This window comes from Sciurus vulgaris (assembly GCF_902686455.1).
Source record: "Sciurus vulgaris genome assembly, chromosome: 2".
Taxonomy (NCBI): domain Eukaryota; kingdom Metazoa; phylum Chordata; class Mammalia; order Rodentia; family Sciuridae; genus Sciurus; species Sciurus vulgaris.
The window spans coordinates 100,348,025-100,371,774 of NC_136462.1; the positions used below are offsets into that span (position 1 = coordinate 100,348,025).

At 43.8% G+C, this 23,750-nt stretch overlaps 1 protein-coding gene across 1 annotated transcript in view; it reads right to left on the reverse strand.

Moving 5' to 3' along the window:
* Positions 1–1,111: 1,111 nt before the first annotated feature.
* GNB5 (G protein subunit beta 5) overlaps positions 1,112–23,750 on the reverse strand; it is a 39,717-nt gene continuing 17,078 nt past the window's right edge. The window contains exons 4-11 of the mRNA XM_079129983.1: positions 22,308–22,384; positions 18,210–18,342; positions 13,684–13,827; positions 11,689–11,780; positions 7,844–7,892; positions 5,427–5,523; positions 4,600–4,766; positions 1,112–3,418 (exon numbers count right to left, since the gene is read on the reverse strand). Of these exons, the coding sequence (XP_078986109.1) occupies positions 3,407–3,418; positions 4,600–4,766; positions 5,427–5,523; positions 7,844–7,892; positions 11,689–11,780; positions 13,684–13,827; positions 18,210–18,342; positions 22,308–22,384 (771 nt within the window). The 3' untranslated portion in view covers positions 1,112–3,406. The remainder of the gene's footprint in view (positions 3,419–4,599; positions 4,767–5,426; positions 5,524–7,843; positions 7,893–11,688; positions 11,781–13,683; positions 13,828–18,209; positions 18,343–22,307; positions 22,385–23,750) is intronic.

A 23,750-nucleotide genomic window follows, 5' to 3' on the forward strand; every position in this document is an offset into this window, starting at 1 on the left:
CCAGGTGTCCTCCTTTGAGAAGGTTTTAAGCAGTTCACATGCTCCAGTTGCACTTTGGCCCTTCCGAATGTCTCTCTGGGACACTCTGTGATTTCCCACTGCCCATGTTTGCCTTAAGCCTCCTCTGAGGGCCTTTCCTGGAGTCCAGCTCTCCTTAATTATCCTGGTCTCTTTTTTTCTAAGCTCCTCTAAGGCCTTAATGGACTCAGGGAGCTCTCACCCAGAGATACTTATGAAGGGCCCACTAGCTTCTCAAAGTATGATCCAGAGCCCCTGATGGTAACTGAGGGGACAAGGGAGAGGGAGCCCAGGAAGGGGATGAAGAGAGAGGAGAGAAAAGAGGGAGGGGAGGAAGAAGGGAAAAGAGGTGGGGAGAAGAATGACAGGGCAGGAGAAAGAGGGAGAAGGGGTAGGAGTGAGAAAGGAGAGGGAGGGAATAGGAAGGGGACTGGGGAATGACAGTGGGCCAAAGTCTGAGTGGGCACTTCATATACTTTAGTACTGTCCCATTTCACAGATGAGGAAACTGAGGTTGAAAGATACTTAGAAAGATACTTATGTCCTGCATAAGTAGTAGAATTGGGAACCTAGGTCCTTACTCTTTGTCACCACACTGCCCCTCCTAACTTATGGAAGAGTTCTAGTGTCTGTGGGGTCACCTTCTAGCCAGCTGGCCTAGCAACTACTTGAGCCCAAACACAAAGGCCTTTCCAAGGCCTAGAACCTGTGCTGCCTTTAAACCACCAATAATCTAGAGGAGGGTATGGAAGGGGTTGGAGGGAAGAAGAAGAAAGTGGACTTGGCATGTTCGCCTCTGGATCATCCCAGAGCAGGGTGGGTCACTGGGGCCCCAACTTCTCAGAGGCTGACTGCCCACTCTCTAAAGCAGCTGGTGTGATTTTACTCCACAAATCTCTCTTACAAACACTGTTTACTCCACATGTCCTTTCTGCCTAAAGTTTCTCTCTGGCTGGGAAGGGGGCTGGCTGCCTGAGGCTCCTTTCTTGCTTGGGACACTTCATTTTGGCCCCTTCATCACAATTGATTCAGCAGGTTGCCCCCAGGTCCTTGGGAAAAGAAGAAAAATTGATTCAAAAACTACAATCAGTAATATTTTCAATACGCAAAATACAATTTATTACATGGAGTTTACCCTTGAGTCTCCACATGGCATAGTATATTCCAAATAAAGAATTTCACCAATAAATACCCAACAGCACCCACTGTGAGAACAGGTACTTCGGGGGAGGTGGCTTCCTGCCCAGGGCATTCCGTGGAATACTACGTCGGGCCCTTAAAGTTGCTCTCTTGGTTGGAAAGTCTTGGGCTCTTTGCAGGTGGATTGATGATGCTTCCACCCCAAACACAGACCCTTGAACTCGCTTCCCTGAGTGCAGTGGGCTTTCCTTTGCCCTGCGTTTCTTCACTTCTGGAAGCTAGCAGGTCCAGGTCAGAGTGAAGAGACAAAGGGCGTGTGGAGAGGAAAGGGACGAGAGCTCAAGGTCAGTTAGCCCAGGCAAACTCCAGATGTTCAGGAGCAGAGCTCATCCTCTGGGCCTTGACCCCGTCAGGAGCCGACAGACACTCCGAGCCCCTGCCTGGACTGGACACCAGTGGAGACATTCTAAAGCACGGCTCCTCCGGACCATGCTCCCGCTAGCCCTGAGCTCTTTGGAGGCAGGGAGAGGCCGTCTGTCATTTCCTCTCTACCCCAGGCCCTGGTGTCTTGTAAAACCCTTGGTAAATGTTTGCTCTGCAAATGATTAAATGCAATTATTATGGTTATTTAAAGTGAGTTTATAGAACAGTTGGCCTGGCTGATTTTGACTGATGGGCCCATCATGATGTTTGAACAGTTTGGAGGGTAGGCCTGGCACTCCCACCTCCCTAGTGCTTACAGGAGTCCAGGTCTAGGCCTTGGATGTCTCAGCTCCAATCGAGAGAGGGGACTGGATAACCCAGGGGATGTACACAAGTAGCCTCAGCACAGCAGGCCTCTGGCTGGTCAGACCCCAGGCCACCTACAGGGCAAGCCTCACCCAGGAATAATTTTTGGTCTCTGAGGTGACCTTTCACGCCCCTAAGTAATGCATGCCATCTTTTTGTATCTGCTCCCCCACCACCCCGCACCTGTTTTTGAGACAGGGGTCTGTCTGGCTATGTTGCCCAGGCTGATCTTGAGCTCTTGGGCTCAAGCTATCTTCCCCAGCCTCCTGAGCAACTGGGAACTATAGGTGTGTGCCACCATACCTGGGTACATGCCTTCTTTTTGAATGAGCAGCTTTCTAAAACAAAGAATAAATCTCTAGACCTAAAAAATTTTTACAAAAGGGAAAAAAAGGATAAAAGGGATCTCATAACAAAAAGCACTTGTTATCTTTTAGAAGGAACAGCTGAATTTCAAATAAAGACAAAATGTTCATTTGATATTATTTTCTCTAAATATGTGAGGAATAAATACATTATTATTCAAGATCTACCCATCAATTTGTGTATGTAATTTACAATTGCAGTATAATATATATTAATATAATTTATATGGACAAGATCCACTTTGACCCAAGTGTTTCCACTAATGCTACTAATGGGTTTTTAAATAAGTTAAGTTTACTATCCTATGTTCCCACATAGGAAGGCTTAGCTTGCTCTCAGAAGCATTTGTGACAGACAGCATTCAACTCTTCCCTCAAATGAGGGAAAATGCATTCAGTGACACAGGCACAATATAACATCAGCAACATAATTCATGAATCAAACATCCTATTTGTTTTATGCATATTCCTGCTTCATTTGTAACTGTCTACCTGGACAAAAATGTTTTATCTCAAAGAAAATGACAGGAGACCAAAAAAAGATAATTTTACAATAAAAAACGCATTTTAAAAAAGTGTTTTTTTTCCTAATTACATTTGGAATTGGAATTTTCTTCTGTCACAGGCCAATTAACGCAGTCCTCCTTAACTTGTAGAGCAAGGTTCTAAAAGTCACAGTGCACACTAAGAAAAAGCAAAATTTCAAGTGTTCTGAAAATGAATTTGATTCAAGGAAGTAGTATGAAATATTCAAATGCTGGATTCTATGGGCAACAGAATGAGTTATTTAGAATAACCTTATAATATGTTATTTAGAATAATCTTAAGAATGGATGAACTTTATAAAGTGTTCAAAATGAAAAATACTGTTCTTCAAAGTATTCCTGTAGTGCTGAAGACTCACGAGAATGTATTTCCAGGGGTGGTGGTTTTAGCAGTGATGCTGGAGATGCTTAGTGAGCGTTGAGCTACGCAGCTGATCCCTTAAGCTAAACTGCAAGAAACCCTAGGCTCTTCTAGAAGGCCTATCTATTTACAGGTAAAGATTTCACATTCCATCCTCAGGTACGTATGTGTGCACTGTGAGAAGACGATTATGCCCAGACCTGTGAAGACAGACAGATTTTAGTTCCTCAGTAGTTAACAACCTGTAGGACTTGAGCTTCAGGAGATAAAAATCGGTCTATTCACTCGTGTACACACAGCACATGCATGAACTCACTCATTCAAACTAGGGCACTCACATGTCTTAGGAGGACAATACTTCACTCCCAGCAACCGAGGTGTTTCTGGGGACCTGACTCCCCTCTCCCTTAGTTAATCATCCATAGGGCATCTGTGGCCTCTGTGCTAGGGACTGGTAACTCTTTCAGATTAAGAACTGAACCATCTGCACCCCAAAAGTTCACTTATGCCCACAAAGATGAGCTCACAGAAAATCTTTTGCTTTTGGAACTTCATAAACATTCTTTATTTATCCTAAAACTAGACAGTCAATTTACCTACTTTAGAAATGTTGATGAAGAGCATCAAATGACTGTTTCTTTGAAATCCTTCCCTTACCCAGGGTCCAGTAATCGTAAAACTATTATGCCACAAATATGCCTAATCCTAATTGAGTCCCTCTGTCCTAAGACCCACCTTAAGCCAGACCCTCATGTGTGCCTCTGTCTTCCCCTCTGAGATGATACTAGGTCTCTGTCAAGTTTGTGACTGTTCACACTGAGGTGTGGAATAAACTTGGCTTTATGAAGAGGCTATTTTGGTGTTAGTTTGGGGAGCCAATGGTAGACAAGGTCATGGAACTTGAGACTCTGATGAAAAACATGAGGGCTCTTTTCCTGGAATAATGCACACACACAATTTGTAAGACCATTTTGAGATCTTCATAGACCCCCTAAAGTGTCTTTGGGCTTCACAGGACCTGTGAACCTTGTTATAACAAGGTCAGTAAGAAGAACCCAGCAGCACAGGGAGGACAGACTGGTAATCCGGTGTGCCAAAGGCTACGATCACAATTGACTTTCACCATTGTGGATCACTGAGCCCAGCTATCCCTCAGCTCCATGCTGACACACAGTTGTCTAATCTGTGCTTGAACACCTGTGTGGGTGAGGCCCCCTGCACCTCCCCAGGCAATTCCCTGCCTCCATGGCTGCCCACAGGGCTGAAGCGAGAGCTGCCTGGCTGACCAGCCCATCTCAGCCTGCTCTGCCCTCTGCTTTCAGGAAGGATGGTCACATCCCCCTCCTCTCACACACCGAACAGCAGAAACACATCCACTTACTCTCAGGGTATGATCCCACGATCCTGAGCAGAAAGCGGTGCCATCAGGGGACACTCGCAGAGTACTGACTCGATTTTCGTGCCCAAACAGGATTGAGACTCGGGAGCCTTTGAGAACATCCCAGACGTTGATGGTATAATCATTGTATCCAGCAAAGAGCAGGCGACCTTCAAGTGGGGTGATGTGATGGCTATTAAACCAGTTTCCTTCTGCTGCTTTTCTTTTGTCGCTCACTCACACATTCATTCATTCATTCAACCAATAAACAGCAACTTAGGCCATGATGTGCCAGGCTCTGTGCTTTGCTTTGGGATTCAAAGAGGAGAAAGCACAGTTGCTGGCGCCATGCAGGATGTGCAGCAGAGAGGAATAAACCACTGTAGTGTCATGTGACGAGAGCCACACAGTAAGGGCTTACATGTATGTAAAAGGCATGGGACCCTAGAGGAAGAGCGACCAAGGGGGAAAGGCAGGCAAAAACACATCATTTTGCCAGGCATGGGGGAGCAGCCCTATAATCCCAGCTACTTGGGAGGCTGAGGCAGGAGGATCACAAATTCAAGGATGGCGTGGGTAATTTAGCAAGATGCCGTCTCAGAATTAAAAAAATTTTAAAAGCGCTGGGGATATAGCTCACTGGTAAAGCACCCCTGGGTTCAATCCTTCAACATCACACACACACACAGGACAGTTGAAGAAAACTGGCACAAATGTGAGTTTAGCATATTGGCTCACAGAAGGGTTGGTTAGTGGAAAGCTTGACAGAGCTGGGTTTCATTCACGTCCTGTCTTACAGTCCTGGAGAAGTTTCTGAAATACAATCTTACCACTGAGGGAGAAGTCCACACTGGATGCTCCGAATATGATACTCTCTTTGGAATAGATGGCGACCTCCCTGTCTGCCCGGAGGTCATAGAGGCGACACTGAAGTGCAAAGAAGCAGACAAAAAAGCACTTACTTTTGGCTCCACTTTGGTGACGTGATGACCACAGAGCTACTGGTGGGTGCTGGTGGCTTGTGTGGTTTGACAGATGAGGGGAAAAAAATCTCTTTAGCTTGCTCTCCTACTATTTCATCCCTCAGTCCTGACTTCTGTTAATCTCCATGGGTCATTAGAGACTCAAAGAAACAGTACATGTAGAAAATTTCTTCAGGGACAAAAACAAAAACAAAATCTTTTTTTTTTTTTTTTCCTGATAAAGGATGTATGGTCAGAAATATTAAGAAGTGCATAAAAGAGGAAATGAAAGTTACCCCAAGTCCTAGAGGTATATGCTAATGTCTGGATTGTTTCTTTCAGTCTTACTTCTATTTTATATGCAGGTATATAAATGGGGTAGATGTTTTATTATTGTTTAAAGTAACATTATAAGCATTTTCCCACATTATATGATATTCAAAAAAAGATATTTACATGTTTGTTATATTCCTCACGTGGATGTTAGAATCTATTTAATCATACCCTGTTAAGTGCTTTGTTTGTGACTAATTTTTTTCTATAAATGGCACTATGATGATGCTGGGTATGGTGGTGCACACATGTAACCCCAGCTACTTAGGAGGCTGAGGCAGGAGGATTGCAAGTTCATGGATACCCTGGGCAACATGGTAAAGACCCTGCCCCAAAGTAAAAAATAAAAAAAGTGCCTGAAGATATAGCTCAGTGATAGAGTGATTGCCTAGCATGTGAGAGACCCTGCATTCAATTTTCAGTACTAAAAAAGAAAAATCTACAGTGAGCATTCTTATGTAAAAATCTTCATGCACATCTCTGATAGTTTCTTTAGAATAGTCAGGGAGTAGAATTTGTAGAATAGAATTGTTCTCAAAATATGGCATGCCAAGTCAAAATACAGAGATTTCTTAAAAGCTGATGATTTCATGGGTTGGGGTTGAGGTTCAGTGGTAGAGCACTTGCCTAGTGTGTATGAGGCACTGGGTTCAATTCTTGGCACCGCATATAAAAAATAAATAAAATAAAGGTTCATCAACAACTAAAAAAATTTTTTTTTAAATTAAAGATTAGGAAAAAAAAAATCTCATGATTCTACTGAAAATCTTCCCTCCAGGAGGGTGGTAACCACAGACCTCACTGGGGTTCCTCCAAGAGTCCTGTGCCTTACCAACTCCACCCCTGGGCAATGCTTGGCTGATCCAACAGGCAAAACAGGCATATGATCATTCAAGTGGCATTTCTATGATTACGGATGACTTAAAAAATATTTTCAGGTATTTATTTGCCATTTTGGATTTACTGTTTTGTAAGTGGTCTATATTTATCATTTTTAAAAATTTTTAAAAATTGTGGTATCCACCTTATTGATGTAACAACCCTTTCACATCTAAAGAATTTTTACTTGGTCTGTCACATACATGGCAGGTTTTTTTCCAAAATGTATGTCCTTCCCTTTTGTTATTTTTTTCAACATAGAAAAGTTTAAGATTTTCATTATTATCAAAACTCTTAATCTATTCCCTTATAATTTCTTCCATAGGAGCAAATCAAAATGAAACCTATTACTTAATAAGATATTTAACTTTTTTTTTCCCCCTTTGGTACAGGATATCATAATGTTGCTCAGATTAGACTTTAACTCTTGGGCTCAAATGATCTGCCCACCTCAGTCTCCTAAGTAGCTGAAACTACAGGTACATACCACCAGGTCCTGCTGATCGTGGACATTTTTGAGGGCAACAAGAAAATATTATTCACCTCAAAAATCAATAAACATAATTTGCAATTAGATCGAGAGGCTTGAAGCTAGGTCTATTTTTGGCTCTGCAAGTTATATCTGAGATTTCTAAGGAAATAAAAAAGAAAGGTACAAAAATATTTGCTTAGAGCAATGTTTTTAACAGGAGAAAAGAAAATGAGAAAAGCTGACTGTCCATAAATCAAAGCCTGGTTAAGTAAATGCTGGCATATCTATATGTGGAATGCTATTAAGAAAAATATAATGTAGAAAAATATTTATCAGCATGAGATGACATTTGTAATCTGCTACGTGAAAAAGGCAAATTATAAAGCATTTTGTTTGAAAAGATAAAAGACAGGAAATTATCCAACTGTGATTTTTTTTCTTAGAGATATTAAGGAAATTTTAATTTTCCCTTTAAAAAATTGTTTTCTTCACTGAATACACATACTTCTATAACCAGAAAGAGGCTACTTTTAAAAGATAAAATTAATTTGGCAAATCTCTCTTTCTCATAGGAAAAGCTCTCAATAACTTAGAAACATACCGTAGCATCATCTGAGCCTGAAGCAAAGGCATCTCCACTGGGGTAGTACCTGCAGAGAGAGTTTGGGTAGAAAGCACTTAATCTAGAATGATCACTGCTGTTCCTTGACACCCATCAGAACCCTCTGGGAAGGCTGTTCCAAGAAGGTCTTCCCATGCTGCACCCCCAGATTCAGAACCTTCACCTCTAGGGGCAGAGGAACATTTGTTAGTTACAGAGACCTGAAGGGAGGCTCCTATGGGAGGCCCAGTGGCCTCTAGTTTTCTTCCCTGTCAACAGGGGATGGTGACACTGGCCTTGCAGAATGTTGATGAGGAATAAATGAGATGTTTGCATCAGGCACTGAATACAGAGCAGGTGCCCTCTAGACGTCATTTCCCTCGATCACATACCTAATTCTCAAGAGTGGGCTCAGCTCAAGGATGAGAAAGTGGTTATGAACAGGCACTGGAATCAGATGTACAGAGCCACATTCAGCTGTCTGCACTGTCACTTACTATGTGTGGCCATATCTTGCCCAGCCTTAGTTTCTTCAGCTGAAAATGAGGATAATATTGCATATTTCCTGTTGTGAAGACTGAATAAGATATAGCATGCCAAGAATTTTTATTTGGTGCCAAATAAAAAGCATTCAATAAGCAACTATTACTGCCATATTCACTCTCTTCTCAATGATAGGCAGGAAAAATGGGTAGATGATGTGCTGTGGGCAGAATTAGAACAGAGGTCTCCAGTCCCCCACCCCCAACTCTGCCAGCACTCAGTGGTGTCCCCCACACCCCCTGCTGCATCCCCTTTCTTGCACAAATGGCCTACATCCAACAGCTCTACAAAGGCTGGAGCAGAAGGTCTTTTAAAACAGCTTATGGAAGTATATCTCCTACCTGGGGGAGTTGAAAGTAAAGACCTTCGGCAAGGGAGAGGGAAGCTTGACTTTGTGTGACTAATTTACACTGGTCTGAAAGCAGTGGATGGAAACACAGAAAGGCTAGATGGCACATGCTAAGAATTGGCAGTTCTGCTCTAGTCAGTGTATTGTGTTGTGAGCGCATATTTGTGAAAGCACTAGAAATTCATGGAGTATCACACACACCTATATTCCAGTGTCAAACTGAAATGATTTCTAGATTATATTCCATTTGGTACCACATGGGCTATGATTGCCTTCTGCTGGCAGGAAATTCAGGGTCCAAGTGTATGAAATATGAATTATCTGGAAGTGACCTTTGGTATGTCTCTCTCTCTATTGCTGGGGTTAAACATGAGCAGGATGTTTGGTTGTCACCAAACCTAGGTGGTGCTACTAGAATTCAGTGGCTGGAGCAGCCAGGGATGCTAAATCTTACAAGGGCCAGTCGCTTATGACGAAGAAATGTCCTACCTAAAGTACAAGTAGAGTGTCCCACTGAGAAACACCAATCCCCTCCCTCTTGGCTCATGGCAGAATGAAAACTACATTCTAGTCTTCCAGCAGCCAGGCATGGCCATTTGGTCTAGTTCTGACTATTGGGGTGTAAGCTGAAGTGATACCTTCAACTCTCCTGTTCTTACCAGCTGGAGAGGAGACATGGTGGAAGGCAGCTGGGCCAAAGCACTATGACAGGAACAACAGGATTTCAAAGAGACAGTGAGCCATCAATGCAGCTCAGACTTTAGTGTGACAATAAACTTCTATCTTGTTTAAGTCACTGTTACTTGGACCTCTGTCACATGAACCCATGTCTTAACTATCCAGTGTATAGCCAAGGGCATGCTAAGAGACCAATGACAACATTCAGTGTGACCTTAGCTTTGGAGGGACAGTAGTCAGTGTTCACCCTGGCAGAAAACCAAAAGGCATCCTGGACACAGCCCACTGGATCAATCCCCATAAAATCTGCCAGATGAACCTCAGCATCAATTTACAGACTCTAAGTTAATTGAGATTGCATTCACTCTACACAGAAGGAATGTCCACTTAATAGGTTATATTTTATCTTTACTGTCAGGAATAAGCTCTATTTCTCTACTTAACAATCTTTAAATGTTTTTCATTAAGAATTCATAAAGTCATAAATACTTAATGTTTGGTTGTATTTACCCCTCTGATTTCCTCAGTAGAGGAGATGGATGAATACACTGGTTATACAGTGTGGTCCGTCACTGGAGGACACCTAACTCAGTTCTGGGAACGAGGCAGCTTCCTGAGGACAACTGGAGACCTGAGGGTCTGATGGACTGGTGGAAGAGGGTTCAGGGTAGAGGGCACAGCATGGGTGGGAGAATGTTCGCTTTAAAATCACACTTCACTAATATATAGGGGTTTTATTTATTTTTGTGGCTTTATCTTCCATTATGCATCTTACTAACTTTGCTCTCTAGTGTTTCTGGATTGATTTCCCTTGATTGTCCAGGTAACTACTACTCATTTGCAAAAAGGAAGTCTTTTCCCTTTTCCTTATCCCATATTTGACAGCAGGGAGTACTGAAGTAAATAAGTATCTTTTGCTCTTGCTTTTAAGAAGAACACGTTTAGTGTTTTCCCACTAAGTATAATGGACATTCTCAGAATTCTAAGTATAATGAAGATTCTTTAAATACTATCTCAATGGTGCTGTCTTCCATACATGTCGAGTTCTGACCTCTCCCTTGGAATCCCATTCACAGATTCTGCTCCCTACTTGACATCTTCCTTGGATATCTTACTAGGCATCTCAAATGGAACTAGTCCCGAACAGAGCTCCTAGATCCATATGCAAAACCCATCTCCTCCCTGTACTTCTCTAGTCTTCCCCGTCTTAGGAAATGGATCACTGCTTACTGCCCCTGATAAAGGTTTGGGTTCCCTAAGCTTGGGGTTTTCTATAAAACATCCCTTGAGCGTGCAGGTATTATTTGGCCCTCTGCATGTCAACCTGTAGAATTGGGGCTCAAGAAACCAGCACAAACATGCCTCTGGATATTGCCATTGCTGTGAATGTAAACGCTCCTTCATCTGACCCAGGGTATTGTATCTTCTATCAGCTTCTGTGAGTTATGGCAGCCTAACTTGTTGACTTCAGGGAGGTAACTTCTCAGACCCATGATAATTCTTGACATTTCTGTGTCCATCATGTCTTCCTTAGTTTCAACCACTATTTCTTTCTTGAATTCATACAACTTTCTAAGGTTCTATACCTTCTATAATTCCATTCTTGCTCCCATGTGATCTATTGTCCAAACAGTCAGAATGCTCTTTTAAAGGCGAAATATGATCCTGTTAGCTATCCCTCCCCTAAATTATCCAATGGTCACCTGGTCTTTTGTTAGGTTCCTTGACATCTCCTCTCTGTGCTCTTCCCCCAACTCTTGGCGAGCTTGGCTCTCTCATCATCCTGGCCTCCATTTCAGGGGTACCTTCTTGCAGAGGCTTTCTTTTGACCTTTATCTAAGAAATAACCTGTACACATCTCCAGTCTTCCTTTTCTTCATAGCATTTACTGATACCTCAAATTAAACTGCACACTTATTATTTATAGTCTATCTATTTTATCTCCTCTAGGACAACAAAACCTTGCCTATCTTATTCACCACTGCAATCTCAATTCTGAGAATGATGTCTAACATATGAACACTCAGTAAATATTTCCTGGATGGATGAAAAATACTGATTCAACTTAGGAATGATAGCAAATATTCCTAAAGAAATTAAAACTCTCTGCGTGATCTGGGGCACTGACCAGTTCTATCACAATCAGCCTCTTTTGCTGAGTAGCCCCTCTCAGCCAAGTAAACTGAGCCTGAAGGTGGTTCCTGGGCCAGGGACACCTCAAGCCCAGGTAATGCTGGCAGGACAGAGAAGTAACGCGAACATTCTGCTTACTGACCGGACACTGTTGATGTCAGATTCGTGTGTTTCAAAGGCCTGCACACATTGGCCAGAGCGCATGTCCCACACCATGGCTTTCTTGTCACATCCCTGCAAATGTAAAATTACTCAGAGTTATGGCCACTGCAAGGACTGTCTATACACAGGGCATGAGTTCCAAGGCATTTTTCTGAGAATCGCCACTTTCCTCAACCAATAAACACTTAGAAAGCTAGAACTAGATCTTGAAGTGGGAAGGAGCAAGGTGGGGGCACCCAGTTTTCCCCTTTAGCATATTTTTTCTTTCACACATTTCTGAATGGAAGTGACACTCCAGAGCCTCCTTCTTGCCCTCCTTCTGGGCATTTCCCTGCCCTTGACTTCCCCTTCCCTTCTCTCCTCTTTAGGTCCATCTTCCTAAGCCCAAAGGGCAAGGCAGGCAGATGGTGGTGCATGGTGGGATCTCTCTGCCGTGACACTAATGAGTGGGTCAGCAGGGCTAAAGCTAAGTAGCAGAAGTACCAGCTCAGTCTGAGGTGCCCTTGGGCCACCTGCAGCTCAGCAGCATGCTGGGCTGGGAATTGGCAAACAGGAGCTTAGTTCTGGACCTGCCATCAATTAGCTGGGTGGCTTAGGAGAGGCACTTCCTAGGCTTCCACCTCAACACTTAAAAAAGCAATGTTCTCTTTGAGTTGCTAATATGACCCAGAGAATCATAAAATGAGCCTTTTCATATTAAGCTATCAAGATTCTGGGAACAACTTGATAAATTCCTGCAGAGCAATCCTGTTACCGAGTTTAAGTGGTAAAATGCAGACCCTCAATAGTCAAACAGAAGTAATGGGTTAAAATTGATGTCCGAGTCGTGGCTTCAACTCAGAGCAAAGGGTAGTTCAATGAAGCAGCACAAGGACTATCTTGGGGAGCACGGCTGGGGTGCAGCACTCTGAGTGTTGCTGAGATGTGGACAATAAAATCAGGAGTGTTTCAAATCTTTAGTGGGCACTAAATCAAATGGAGTCCAGTGCTCTAAAAGGTAATATAATCTACAGTGATAACGATAATTTCAAAAAACTCTATGTAGTTGAGCAGAGGTAAACAGTTATATAATCACACAGGGATAAAACCTACAGATGGCCAAATACCCATGAAGAAAACTGGGGTCCATGCCAATGATTCCCAGGGCTGAGGCATAGGCAGCTTAAAGCAAAGAACCCTCATGTCTCTCAGGAGCAAAAGTCATTGGACACACTATGTGTCACTGTCCTGTCTCACCACTGTCTTCTAAGTGAGATGAGTCAGGATTGGGGGTCAGGTCAGTCAGCTCTGTTCTGACCTTATTCCTGGGCTGTCACAGAAATGCCTGCCCCTCCCAGGTGTACAGCACAGGGTAAACTCTTCCATCCCCTGCTGGTAATATTTTGGGGAAGGGGAAGAGGCAGTTCTACTGCATATTATGATAAATTTATAGGTGATAAAATTTGAAGTTAGGTAGTAAAACCAGGAGCCAGGTGGCCTGATTCCTAGTCTAATGTTCCTCTGTATTATGTGGCCTTGTCTTTCAACTCTGAGCCCTCAGATACTCTGGTCCTTGCACCCTGGAGTGGGAGAGGGTTGGGGGCCAGCAGACATGGGGCTGGAAGAGTGTTCCACAGCTCTGAGGCTGAGCACATCTCTGTGCCACCTCACCTTACAGCCATTGCACCCGCATGATCCCTCATTTCTAGTGCTCTCAGATGCAAACTATTTGAGGGTAGCAAAATGTTGTAAGGCAGATATGCACCTTGAGTTGTATCATTTACACAGAAGAACATTCCAGAACCTTCTTTAGACTGCTGAATGTCAGTGGCAGAATAGAAGGGGCCTGGAGCCAGGGGTGGTACAGGGAGCTGAGGACCCTTCCTGTAGCTCCTTATAGATAAGGAGTAGGTCTGGTTCCATGAATGAACAAGAACTGCCACCACAGGCCTCCCTAATGGACAAAGGACCCTAAAGATTTTCCTTGGATTTTTACCCCAGACACAAAGGTGTTTCCGGTTTCTGAGGGGGCCAAATCCAAGCACAGGACATCAGCCCCGTGCCCATGGAAGCTCTGCAGCAGTTGCCCACTCTCCACATCCCATAAGGCGCATGTTCCATCTCCACTGGCTGTCAGGATCTGTCAGCAGAAAAGGACAAGGGAGAGTGTTGGGGGAAGTCCGTTAGAGGTTTAAAATTCCCCAGGTAAAAGCAGGCTCCTTATATCTGTATAAGGAGCTGGACAGACAGAAAGACAGACACACATACACACACACACACACTCCTTGCTGGATCTGGATGCAAGTATATCTGTAGGAAGAAGGTTTCTGGCACCAGTATAGTCCTTGAGTTATATATTTCTATGCCCATTTTTCTCCAAAGTTGAAATCGCAGTGGCCCCATTGTGTTACCTACAGGGTTCCACAGCTGGCTGCACGTAGGAGGTGCTCCATGAACACCTGTTAAACAGTTTACCTGTTGTGCAGGCCAGACACTCTGGGCTGCTGATATAAAGAGGCTGGGGTGAGGTCCGAGAGCCTGTATTCCTCCCGAACTCCTGGTGAGGCTGCAGCTGGTAACTGAACTGCACCTGGGGCAGCAAGGCTCTAGGCAGCTATTTGTCAGGCGTGTTCTCCTGCTGCTGCTTCTGACAGGGGAGGAGGCTGCTCCAGAAGCTGCCCAGGATCACTGATGCGTGCAGGAAGACACGCACACGCAGGTTCAGTAAACATTTGCTAAGTGCTGATGATGTCTGGGCCCTGTGCTGGGGCATCAGGACTTGCAGAAAGATCCTGTCTTGGTGGCTATTTTCCTGGAACTTGATTTAAAAGGACTGGCAGTAAGAATGAAACCAACGTAACCCTTGTCTTTGTGTTAATTCCAGGACCAGACATTCTTTTGTTCCTATGTCATATAAAACTGAGACCCTGTAAAAAGGATCTAGCTGCTTGCTCTAGGAATACCTGCCCCTGGAAGAAAAGACTGTGAACCAAACAGATTTCCTTACCAAGACTAACTGCTTACTCGTCAAGACTCCAAGATCCCCACTGTGCTGGGTTCACCGATCCACAGCTATAATGTCATAAACCAATTTCCCATCTGTCTTATAAGGCTCACCTTAAAATCACCCAGCCTGGACCCTGAATCCTTGGGAGAACCCTTCCCTGATGTCCTCATCTTGAGACAGGACAGATATGATGCAGTCGAGGTGCTTCCTAACTGTAGTGGGTCTAATAAACTCAGCTCTGCTTGACAAGATGTTTTCCTGATGGTTGCCTGGGAGTTGACATCCCCACCAGACAACACAACGATGGCTGGCAGCCATGTGAGAAGTGCTGAGATGTAGGCAGCACCTGAAGAGTCCTGATCCAAAGGCAATGTCTAAGCTGGCCTTACAGGATGAGTGACAGCTGGCCAGACAACAGAATGGGAGGAAAAGGTGCTCTAGGAGGCCTGGGTCTGCTCTAAATGAAGGTAAGCTGTACACAGACTGAGGACCTCAGTCTGCAGGCAAGTAGCTGTGGAAGCTTCTAGCAGAATAGCAAGAGAGAAGGCACCTTCTAGGAAAGTCTGCTGGAGGCCAGTGCAGCTACCCAAGCAGCCTCTGTGCAGCTGCCAAGCACAGAGGATGGCCTGGAGTGCAGAGGGGCACTAGTGTGGGGAGAGGCCTGGGTGGAGCTAGAGTTCTGGTGGTCATCACTGCCAGTGTATGAGAGGCTGGGGCTGGGGCTGAGCGGAGCTTCCTGGGGTTGGGAGAAAGCTGGTAGATACTCAGGGCTCATGGCCCTCCTCGGTCCTGCCGACTGCATCACAGAGCCCTGGAGCCCTCTTGGTACGCAGCAGAAGAGGAGATCCCCCAGGGTAAAGACCTGAGAGCAGAGCCTCCTACTCCCCACCTTCTGGCTGCTCCCCAGGGTCCAGGTGAAGGGGTATCTGGAAGGAGGTGGATTGTGCAGTGTCGGTGTCTCTGGTGTGGGTGGCTACTGAGAGGGACTGCGCCTCCAGGGCTGCGCGATCTGCTGCCCTCGCTGCTCCCATCCCTCTGCCAATTTCCAAGACTGCTGAGCTTTCTCCTCTTCTCTCCTCCTTCCCCTTTCCCTTGGCCCTTCTTATATGTTAGATCTAGCACTTAAAAGTGCTTTTTTCTGTAGGGAGGAAATAGATTACAAGGAGGGGAATCTGCTCCTTACCTGGTCTCGTCATGCCATTTTGGCTTGGGTTTCCTGTCAGGCAGTCTGGGGAGGTCAGGATCTTCCTGAAGCCAGGGAAGGATGCTCTGAGGTTCTTCCCTGAACCAGGAGCTGAGTGAGTTCCCCAGCTCACCTGTCTCCTGGGCAAAGCCCCTGAGGCCCTCCTTAAAGCCCCCCACTCAAGGGAAGCACTCAAATTCAGGGGATCTCCAAGGCTGCAAAGCCCCTGCACCTGTGCCCAGGGCTGCCTCCAGCCCTGACTTCCCTTAGGAGGCTTGTGCACATCCAACAAGATGACTTAGGTTGGTAAGAGCAGTTCATGAATCCTTAGTCTTGAACCGAGTGGTGTGTTCTCCATCCCCTGCCCCTTCCCCATATTAGCGATTAAAACCAAGGCCCCACCATTCTAGGCAAGTGCTCCGCTGAGCTACATCCCCAACCCTTGAATAACTCTTAATTTGGATACCAGTATTTTGTAATGTGCTCTAGTCTCTCCTGGTCCACACCTACTAGTGGATGCTCCAGCCTTTTCCTGTCCTAACACTTGCAAAGGGTCAATGACATGATTTTTTATGGGACATTGCTTCCAGATAATTTAATGATTCTTTGGAAGCTTTAAATGATTACCCCAGTCTAGCTCTTTGAGAAATTTTTATACCATACTCTTTCACCAAAGAAATAGTTTTTAAACATCAGAAGTAAATTCTTAATAGGGACTTTTTGTCTTAAATTTTTGTGATCTTCATTATAATGTAAATAAAAATAAGTTAAAAAAAACCCCACACATTTATTCAGATAAATGCACTACACTAAATCCTAAACTCATTGTCACTGGTTTGTTCTGAAATGCAGAGTCCCAACAGCCACTTCAGTTTTTGTTTATCACCCTAGATCCTAGAAATGGAAGAAAGCTTAAGACTCATTAGTTCAGTGGTACCAAACTAGGCGGTGCCTCTGAATCACCTATAAAGCTTTGTGTAATATTGCTGAAATAATATCAGCTAATATTTATTGATATTTACCAGGAACTATATTATTTTATATGAATTATCTCATTTAATCTTCAGAAAACCTTAGGTCAGAGGAAATCACTCCCATCCTTACCTGCAGGGAGAAAAACAAATCATGTAGAAGTGAAAACCTAACCTAGTGTCACTATCCAGAACGCTGGGGAGCAAGACCTTTCCCCTGCTCTGCTCCCTGGGCTTGCCCCTCAGAGGAAGCCAGTGGGGACTCCCCTCCATCTCCACTGGCTATTGGTTAGAAGGAAAGCACTTTCTTACACAGGTGTCCCCTTCGCTCCCACTGCCAGCATCTGTGGCAAGAGTGAGGGTGATGGGTCTTCACCAGAGGGACCTCAGATGACATCAACCCACTGATCTTGCCTCCCTCGGAGCCTCTCTTATTCCAGACTAAATGTCTTGTGTTGCTCTGGCTGATCCTCAGGCCTAAGGACATCTGGTTGTGGCCACTGCTGGCTGCAATACCCACTACTGCCCAGGTCTATGAAACTCCTGGTTGTGCTCAAACAGCAGGTGCACACATTGCCTAATGGTGGCACTCCAAGTTTGGACATTCTTCCCATCAGTGACTGAGTAGTTACACAGACACTTGGACTCCCTGCCTCCAGCTTCGCCTCCCTCCTGACATCAACCAGCTGAAGACAGCAGGTTATGGAAGGTGTGAATCTGACGAAGATATTCTCCTTAAATAACCCAAATCTGACTCACACCTACAATGATTCCTTCTATGGGGCTCACCCCTGGGACCTGCCACTGCCAGGTCCTCTTCCCTCCCATGGGCTACTTCCCTCCCATGGGCTCCCTCACACACTGTGGCGGCCTGCAGTGAGCGCCATCCCTCCTCACAGGCAGGGCGAGGTTGCGATGCCCTCTGGCTCTGAGCCTCCCAGATTCCCCCACTGTCCTATCATTACTGATTCTATTGGGGGTCCCTGAGGATGAGACTGAGCTTTCTGCCCCAGAGCCAGGTGGTATCTGTCAGTGGGGTGGTAGGCACATAGGCAGGATTGCTGAGTAAGTGTGAATAAACAAACCAGGGGAGGCTTTTTACAACTTGCTAAGGAAAACCGTCTAAGCGTTAGGGTTGTATTGTTTTTGCTGTGGTTTATTGAAAGTAGGCCATGAATTTAATATAGGAAGCATTTTGTTTTTGCAACTGTTAAAACAGGAATGTAAAGTATGGATAGGAGATGTGTGAGGAGCACCACCCTGAAGCTCAGCCAATTTTTACACATGTAAGAACGCTAAAGACTCCATTCAGACCAGGCGACAGCAGTCCACTCACCCCAGAAGATTTGTGATCCACTTACCTGCATGTCAGAGTTGGTGAAGCTGCAGGCTGACAGGTAGTTTGTATGCATAGCTACAGACTTCTTTTTGGCAGCCATGTTTTCATTTTTGTCAAATGTCAATGGATACACAGAGCACTTGTTATCCAAACCACTGACACGGAGAGAAACAAGCATCAGGGTTAACGTAGATGAACAGGATATGTGTACTTTCTTATTCATACACACTTGCACACCCTTCTCTTTAGCTGTATCACATACTGTAACCTCCCCCCACCAACTTTTACTTGGAAGATTTTCAAAACTGCAGTAAAACTGAAAAAACAAACAACAATAACAACAAAAACAAAAATCCTTATATCAGATTCCTTATCCTAGATTCATAAATGTAATATTTTGTCATGTTTGTGGGAGCAAATTCTGAACCCTGTGAATGCAAACTGCACACATGACCTTTTACTTCTAAATGCTTCAATTTGCAAATTTACATCTCCTGAAAATAAGAACATTCTCCTATATATCTACTACATCTTTATGACGTCTGAAAAAATTAACAAAAATTCCATAACATCATGTTATAAATCATCCATATTCAGTCTTCCTCAATTGTCCTCAGGACCCAGGACCCAACCAAGGTTAACATCTTACATTAGATTGTTATAATTATTTAAGATCTTTAAATCTAGAACACACTACCAATTTTTTTGTTGCTCATGATCTCAGTCAGCTATTTTATAGAATGTCACACAGTTTGGATTTGTCATGTTGATTGCTCAAGCACAGGTAGAATGTCCCTTAGCAAAAATGCTTAGGACCAAAGTGTTTCAGAATTTGGAAAACAGAGTTTTTCAGAGTGATGCATCTGGTATTGAATCTCTGCTTTAGCACCCAGCTAATTTTGTGATCTTGGATGTTTTATAGGTTTCCCGGGCCTCAGTTTCCCTAACAACAAAACAGAGTGGATCCCACCCACCTGTCCTGAGGAGCTGCTATGAAGACAATTTAAAGAGTTCAGAATGGCTCTTGGCATATGACAGATGCTCGACAAGAGGTCACTCTCGTTGTTTTTATCTCTTTCCTTGCTTGAAGCCAGGAACTGTTTTATTCTTGAATTTCACTTTGACACCAGCCCAGAGCCTCACACACAGGTGCTCATGTAAGTGTCCCACACCTGAATAAAGGCTTCTTGGAAGCATGGGTCTCAAGCAAGAAATACTCACAGCTACTTAGAATATATGGAAATATCTATAAAAGTACTACAGATATAATCAATTGACACTTATTTTGGGGAAGGGGATTGTGCGAGTCCTACCGGGGTTTTAGCTTTCAAGTTTGGAGCTAAATGAGATAAAGATTCAGTAGTCAGGCTTTCTTACCTATAAAGGCATTTAGAGTACATGGCATAAGTGTGGCTCTGTGTGATCATGGACTTATGGGGATGCCACAGAGCCAGGAAATTCTATGTTAGATTTACCACTAGAAACTTCATCACAGTTGCTCTTGGCAGTTCTTGGGAAGCTCTGGGGGAGGGGGAGACAGTGCTTTTACCTACACTAAGGATTCAGTATTTCCCAGTTTGGTCTGATGCTCTCCTCATCCCCTACCCAATTTTAAAAAATGCTTTCATAAATATGTGCACTTTCCTCTGCTTCCAATCCCAGAGAGATGGTGGGGAGGGAGCCAGTACAAGTACTCACCACCCTGCGGGCCAGGGCTGGGGAATTAGAGGACTCAGATCAGAGCACCTGCAATCCCTCTCTGAACTGTTTCTGCACCAGTATAAGTCACCAGGAAGCTACCAGGGCCTTGCAAGATCCTTCTCCTCCCTCCTGTCCCCCTGCCCTCATGGAAATTCTTTCACTGGGTTCTACTTAGTGAGGGTCATATCAACAGCCCACAGCTTCACTTTTCAAATAATGAAGACATTATTCATTCTATTATTATTTTCATTGTATAAATTATAAAAGGATCCACCCAATATATTTTTTAAAATATTTTTAGCTGCAGATGGACACAGTATCTTTCTTTATTTTTTATGTGATGCTGAGAATTGAACCCAGTGCCTCACACATGCTAGGCAAGTGCGCTACTACTGAGCCACAATCCCAGTCCCCCAATATATTCTTTACCCAATATATTCTTACTGAAATTTAGACCTGCTACCTAATATTTCAGTATCGAACACTGAAGAATTACATGAGCCGTCCAACTCTAGGCATTTGCTAAAACTAATGCCCAATTAGAAACATACTACTATAGGAATTTTTAAACTGTATTTATCATTCCTACTGAGTGGTGAAGAGTTGACCTGACCTAAGGAGAGTTCTCCCCTTTGCTCCTGGGAGGTGATCTCTGGGCCTATGGAATGTCCTCTGTGGTAAGAGAGCCTTCGTTTGTCTGGGGAGCGTTAGCTACTGAGCAATCTCACAATGTGATTTATGATGAGGGCTTTGGGATATGCTGTCAGTTCAGACTCCCAGAGGAACTAGAGACTGAAGGTATGGGTCTGGAGATTCATGCAGGCCATATGTCATTGAGACCCGATAACTTGGGACACTGAAGGCCTAAGTGAGCTGCGCCAGCTGGGGATCCCCTGTGGATACTGTCACACTCTGAGGCTGGAAGGAGGAAAGGGCATTGCCAACTCCTGGGGAGAGACAATTGGAAGCTCACCCTTCTCAGACTCCACCCTACATGCCTGTCCCTTTGGATGCTTCTGGTTTCTACTCTGCTGTGATAAAGCTATGACAGGGAAGTGCAGTACCTTCCAGCCTGAGGATGGTGGTGGGGACCTCTGAATTTGTGGTTGGCATCTGAAGTGAGGAAGCCTTGTGGGGACTGTGCCTCCTAACTATAGAGCCGGCTAAACTCCTCTGCACCAACCTTATAATTGTGGCTTTTTCTCTCTCTCCCTCTCTCTAAATGTGAAACTATGTGGCAGATATATGTATGTGTCTTTTTTTGTAGCCATGTCATATTCTTTTAGAAAGTAGATGGGTTTTATATAAATGAGCACCCAGCTATAAAATGGAGACATGACATACTTTTGTTAATTAAAAAGTTAGAAAATATGAAATACATGTGTGTATGAGCTCTAGGGACACAAATGGTCTTGGTACCTGGAAGAAGAGAGAGGGAAGATGTCCCCAAAACAGCCACACAAAGGGAGGGGACACTGGTGAGGATGGGTGGGTGACAAATTTTTTTCTAGAGGGCCAGAGTTTTCCTTTTTAAAATATTTTTTTTCTGATTATAAAAATCACATATGCTCATCAAAAAAAAAAAAAAAAAAAAAAAACTAAAAATAGAAAAAAATTTAAAGAAGAGAAAAATTCCCCATAGTCTCATCATCCAGAATGAACTGCTATCACACTGGCCACAGTTCATCCCAGTCTTTACCATGTCTCTTTTTTCAAATATGGTGACATACCAGAGAAGCATTTTGAATGGTCCTGGAATTGTTTAACACAGGGACAGGAAATTATGCATGTTTCAATTTTCATTGCTTAGCTATGTAAAACTGAGTTCCAGCAGAGAGAGAATAAGGCACAATTTTCCTAGTAACCTTGATGTTCTTTTCACATACTGTAATTGAGAACTTCTTTTTATTGCTGTATAATATTTCATTCAATTCATATACCACAATTCACTCAACTATTTTTTTTTTTTGATGAATATATTGCTTCCTTTCTTTTTTCCTTATTTTTTTTTTTTTTTTTAAAACACTACACTCAATATCGTTGTTTGCATGGCTTTTGTACATTTCGGGTCATTCTTTTCAAATAAATTACTAGATGTGGTCACTGGAGCAAAGCTTACAAATTTTTCAAGGCATCTGAAATATACCACCAACCTGCTTTCCAAAATGTTTGCACCAACTTAAAGTCCCACCAACAGCAGCTGAGAGGACAGGGGACAGGTCTGAACTTATACTATTGTCAGTTTGTAGTGAGAATCATTATGAAAGAGAGTTTTGTGATTTTTTTCTTTGATAAAGTTCAGGGAGGGATTTAACACATCGCTAACAAGTAGTAACAAAACTTATAAATTCTCATTTGTTTGCCTGTTTTTGCCAATAGAAAAGTATTTTGTGACTAATTGGAAATCTGAAAAGCTTACCCGCAAGCTATGGCACATCCCGACGGGGCATAAGCACATGCCATCACCCACGTGCAGGGCATAGTGACCGCGTGCTCCTGAAACACAGCATGCACCATTCTAGAGTGAATGATAGGAACGTCTACACAGGTCTTTTAACATTTAATTTTTACAAAAGGAAAGCACCAGAGTTCCCACTGAGTTATCTCATAGTTTCAAAGGGAGAGCGGTAGGATAAAGATGGGCTTCGGACTGACAAAGCCTCTCAGCCTCTCAGCCTCCCATCATCAACCAAACTATGTCCTATATTCTAAAAGTCAAAAATCTCAACCAGTAAAATATATTCCTTCAAAATATTAGTTAACATTGTACTTTTTTTTTTTTCCCAGTAGGGATTGAACTCAGGGATGAGTAATATTCCTGGAACTTAGACCTTTATTTTTTATTTTGAGACAGACGCTCACTAAGTTGCTTAGGGGCTTGCTAAGTGGCTGAGACTGGCCTGGAACTTGTGATCCTCCTGCCTCCACCTGTAAGTGGATGGGATTACAGGTGTATGTCAGCACGCCTGGTACTATTTTACTTCTTCATGTTACACTTCCTTTGTTCTTCTGCTTGATGACTGGGGTTCCTTTTCTTTGAATTTGAGTATCTGCATCTCCTTTCAAGTAGACATTTTACCTTATCGACTCTGACTCCCATTCTCCATGTAGAAGCTTGCTTACTGGTGAGTGCAGAAGTCTTTGCTTACTATAGGTCCTGAAACCATTCCTGGCAAGGGGGTACATGCAAGGGGTGACAGGAGGAGGAGGGAGACTTTGGGTTGCGTGCATGGATGACAGAGAACCTGCAAATGGAAGCAATAAGAACTAAGCATGGGCTGGGGAGATAACTCAGTCAGTAGTGCTTGCCTTGCAAGCACAAGGCCCTGGGTTCAATCCCCAGCACCACAAAAAAAAAAAAAAAAAAAAAAAAAAAAAAAAAAAAAGAACTAAGCATAAGATTCCTGGTCTCTGCCTGGTAGCCCAGTTACTATGTCCTTCTGCATGCAGATTAGCAAATAATAAAAACCATATTTCAGAAACACTTGAGTCATGATCTTAACTCCAAGGGGCACAAAGATGTTGGTTTTGGGGTTTTTTGGGGGGGGTACCAGAGATTTAACTCAGGGGCACTAAACTAATGAGTCACATCCCCACATTTCTTTATTTAGAGACAGGGTCTAACTGAACTCTCGATCCTCCTGCCTCAGCCCCCTGAGCTGCTGGGATTACAGGCATGTGCCACTGCATGTGCCCAGCTTGGTTCTGGTTCTGACAGTAACAACTTATGCAACCTCATGTGGGATGGCCATTTTGCCTGCTTGTCCTGCGTTGTCCATCTGTGAAGTGAGGGATGGGACTAGATGATTCCCAATGGACATTAGAGGCCAGGTGTTCTTTTTTTGTTGTGATTCTCCATGTT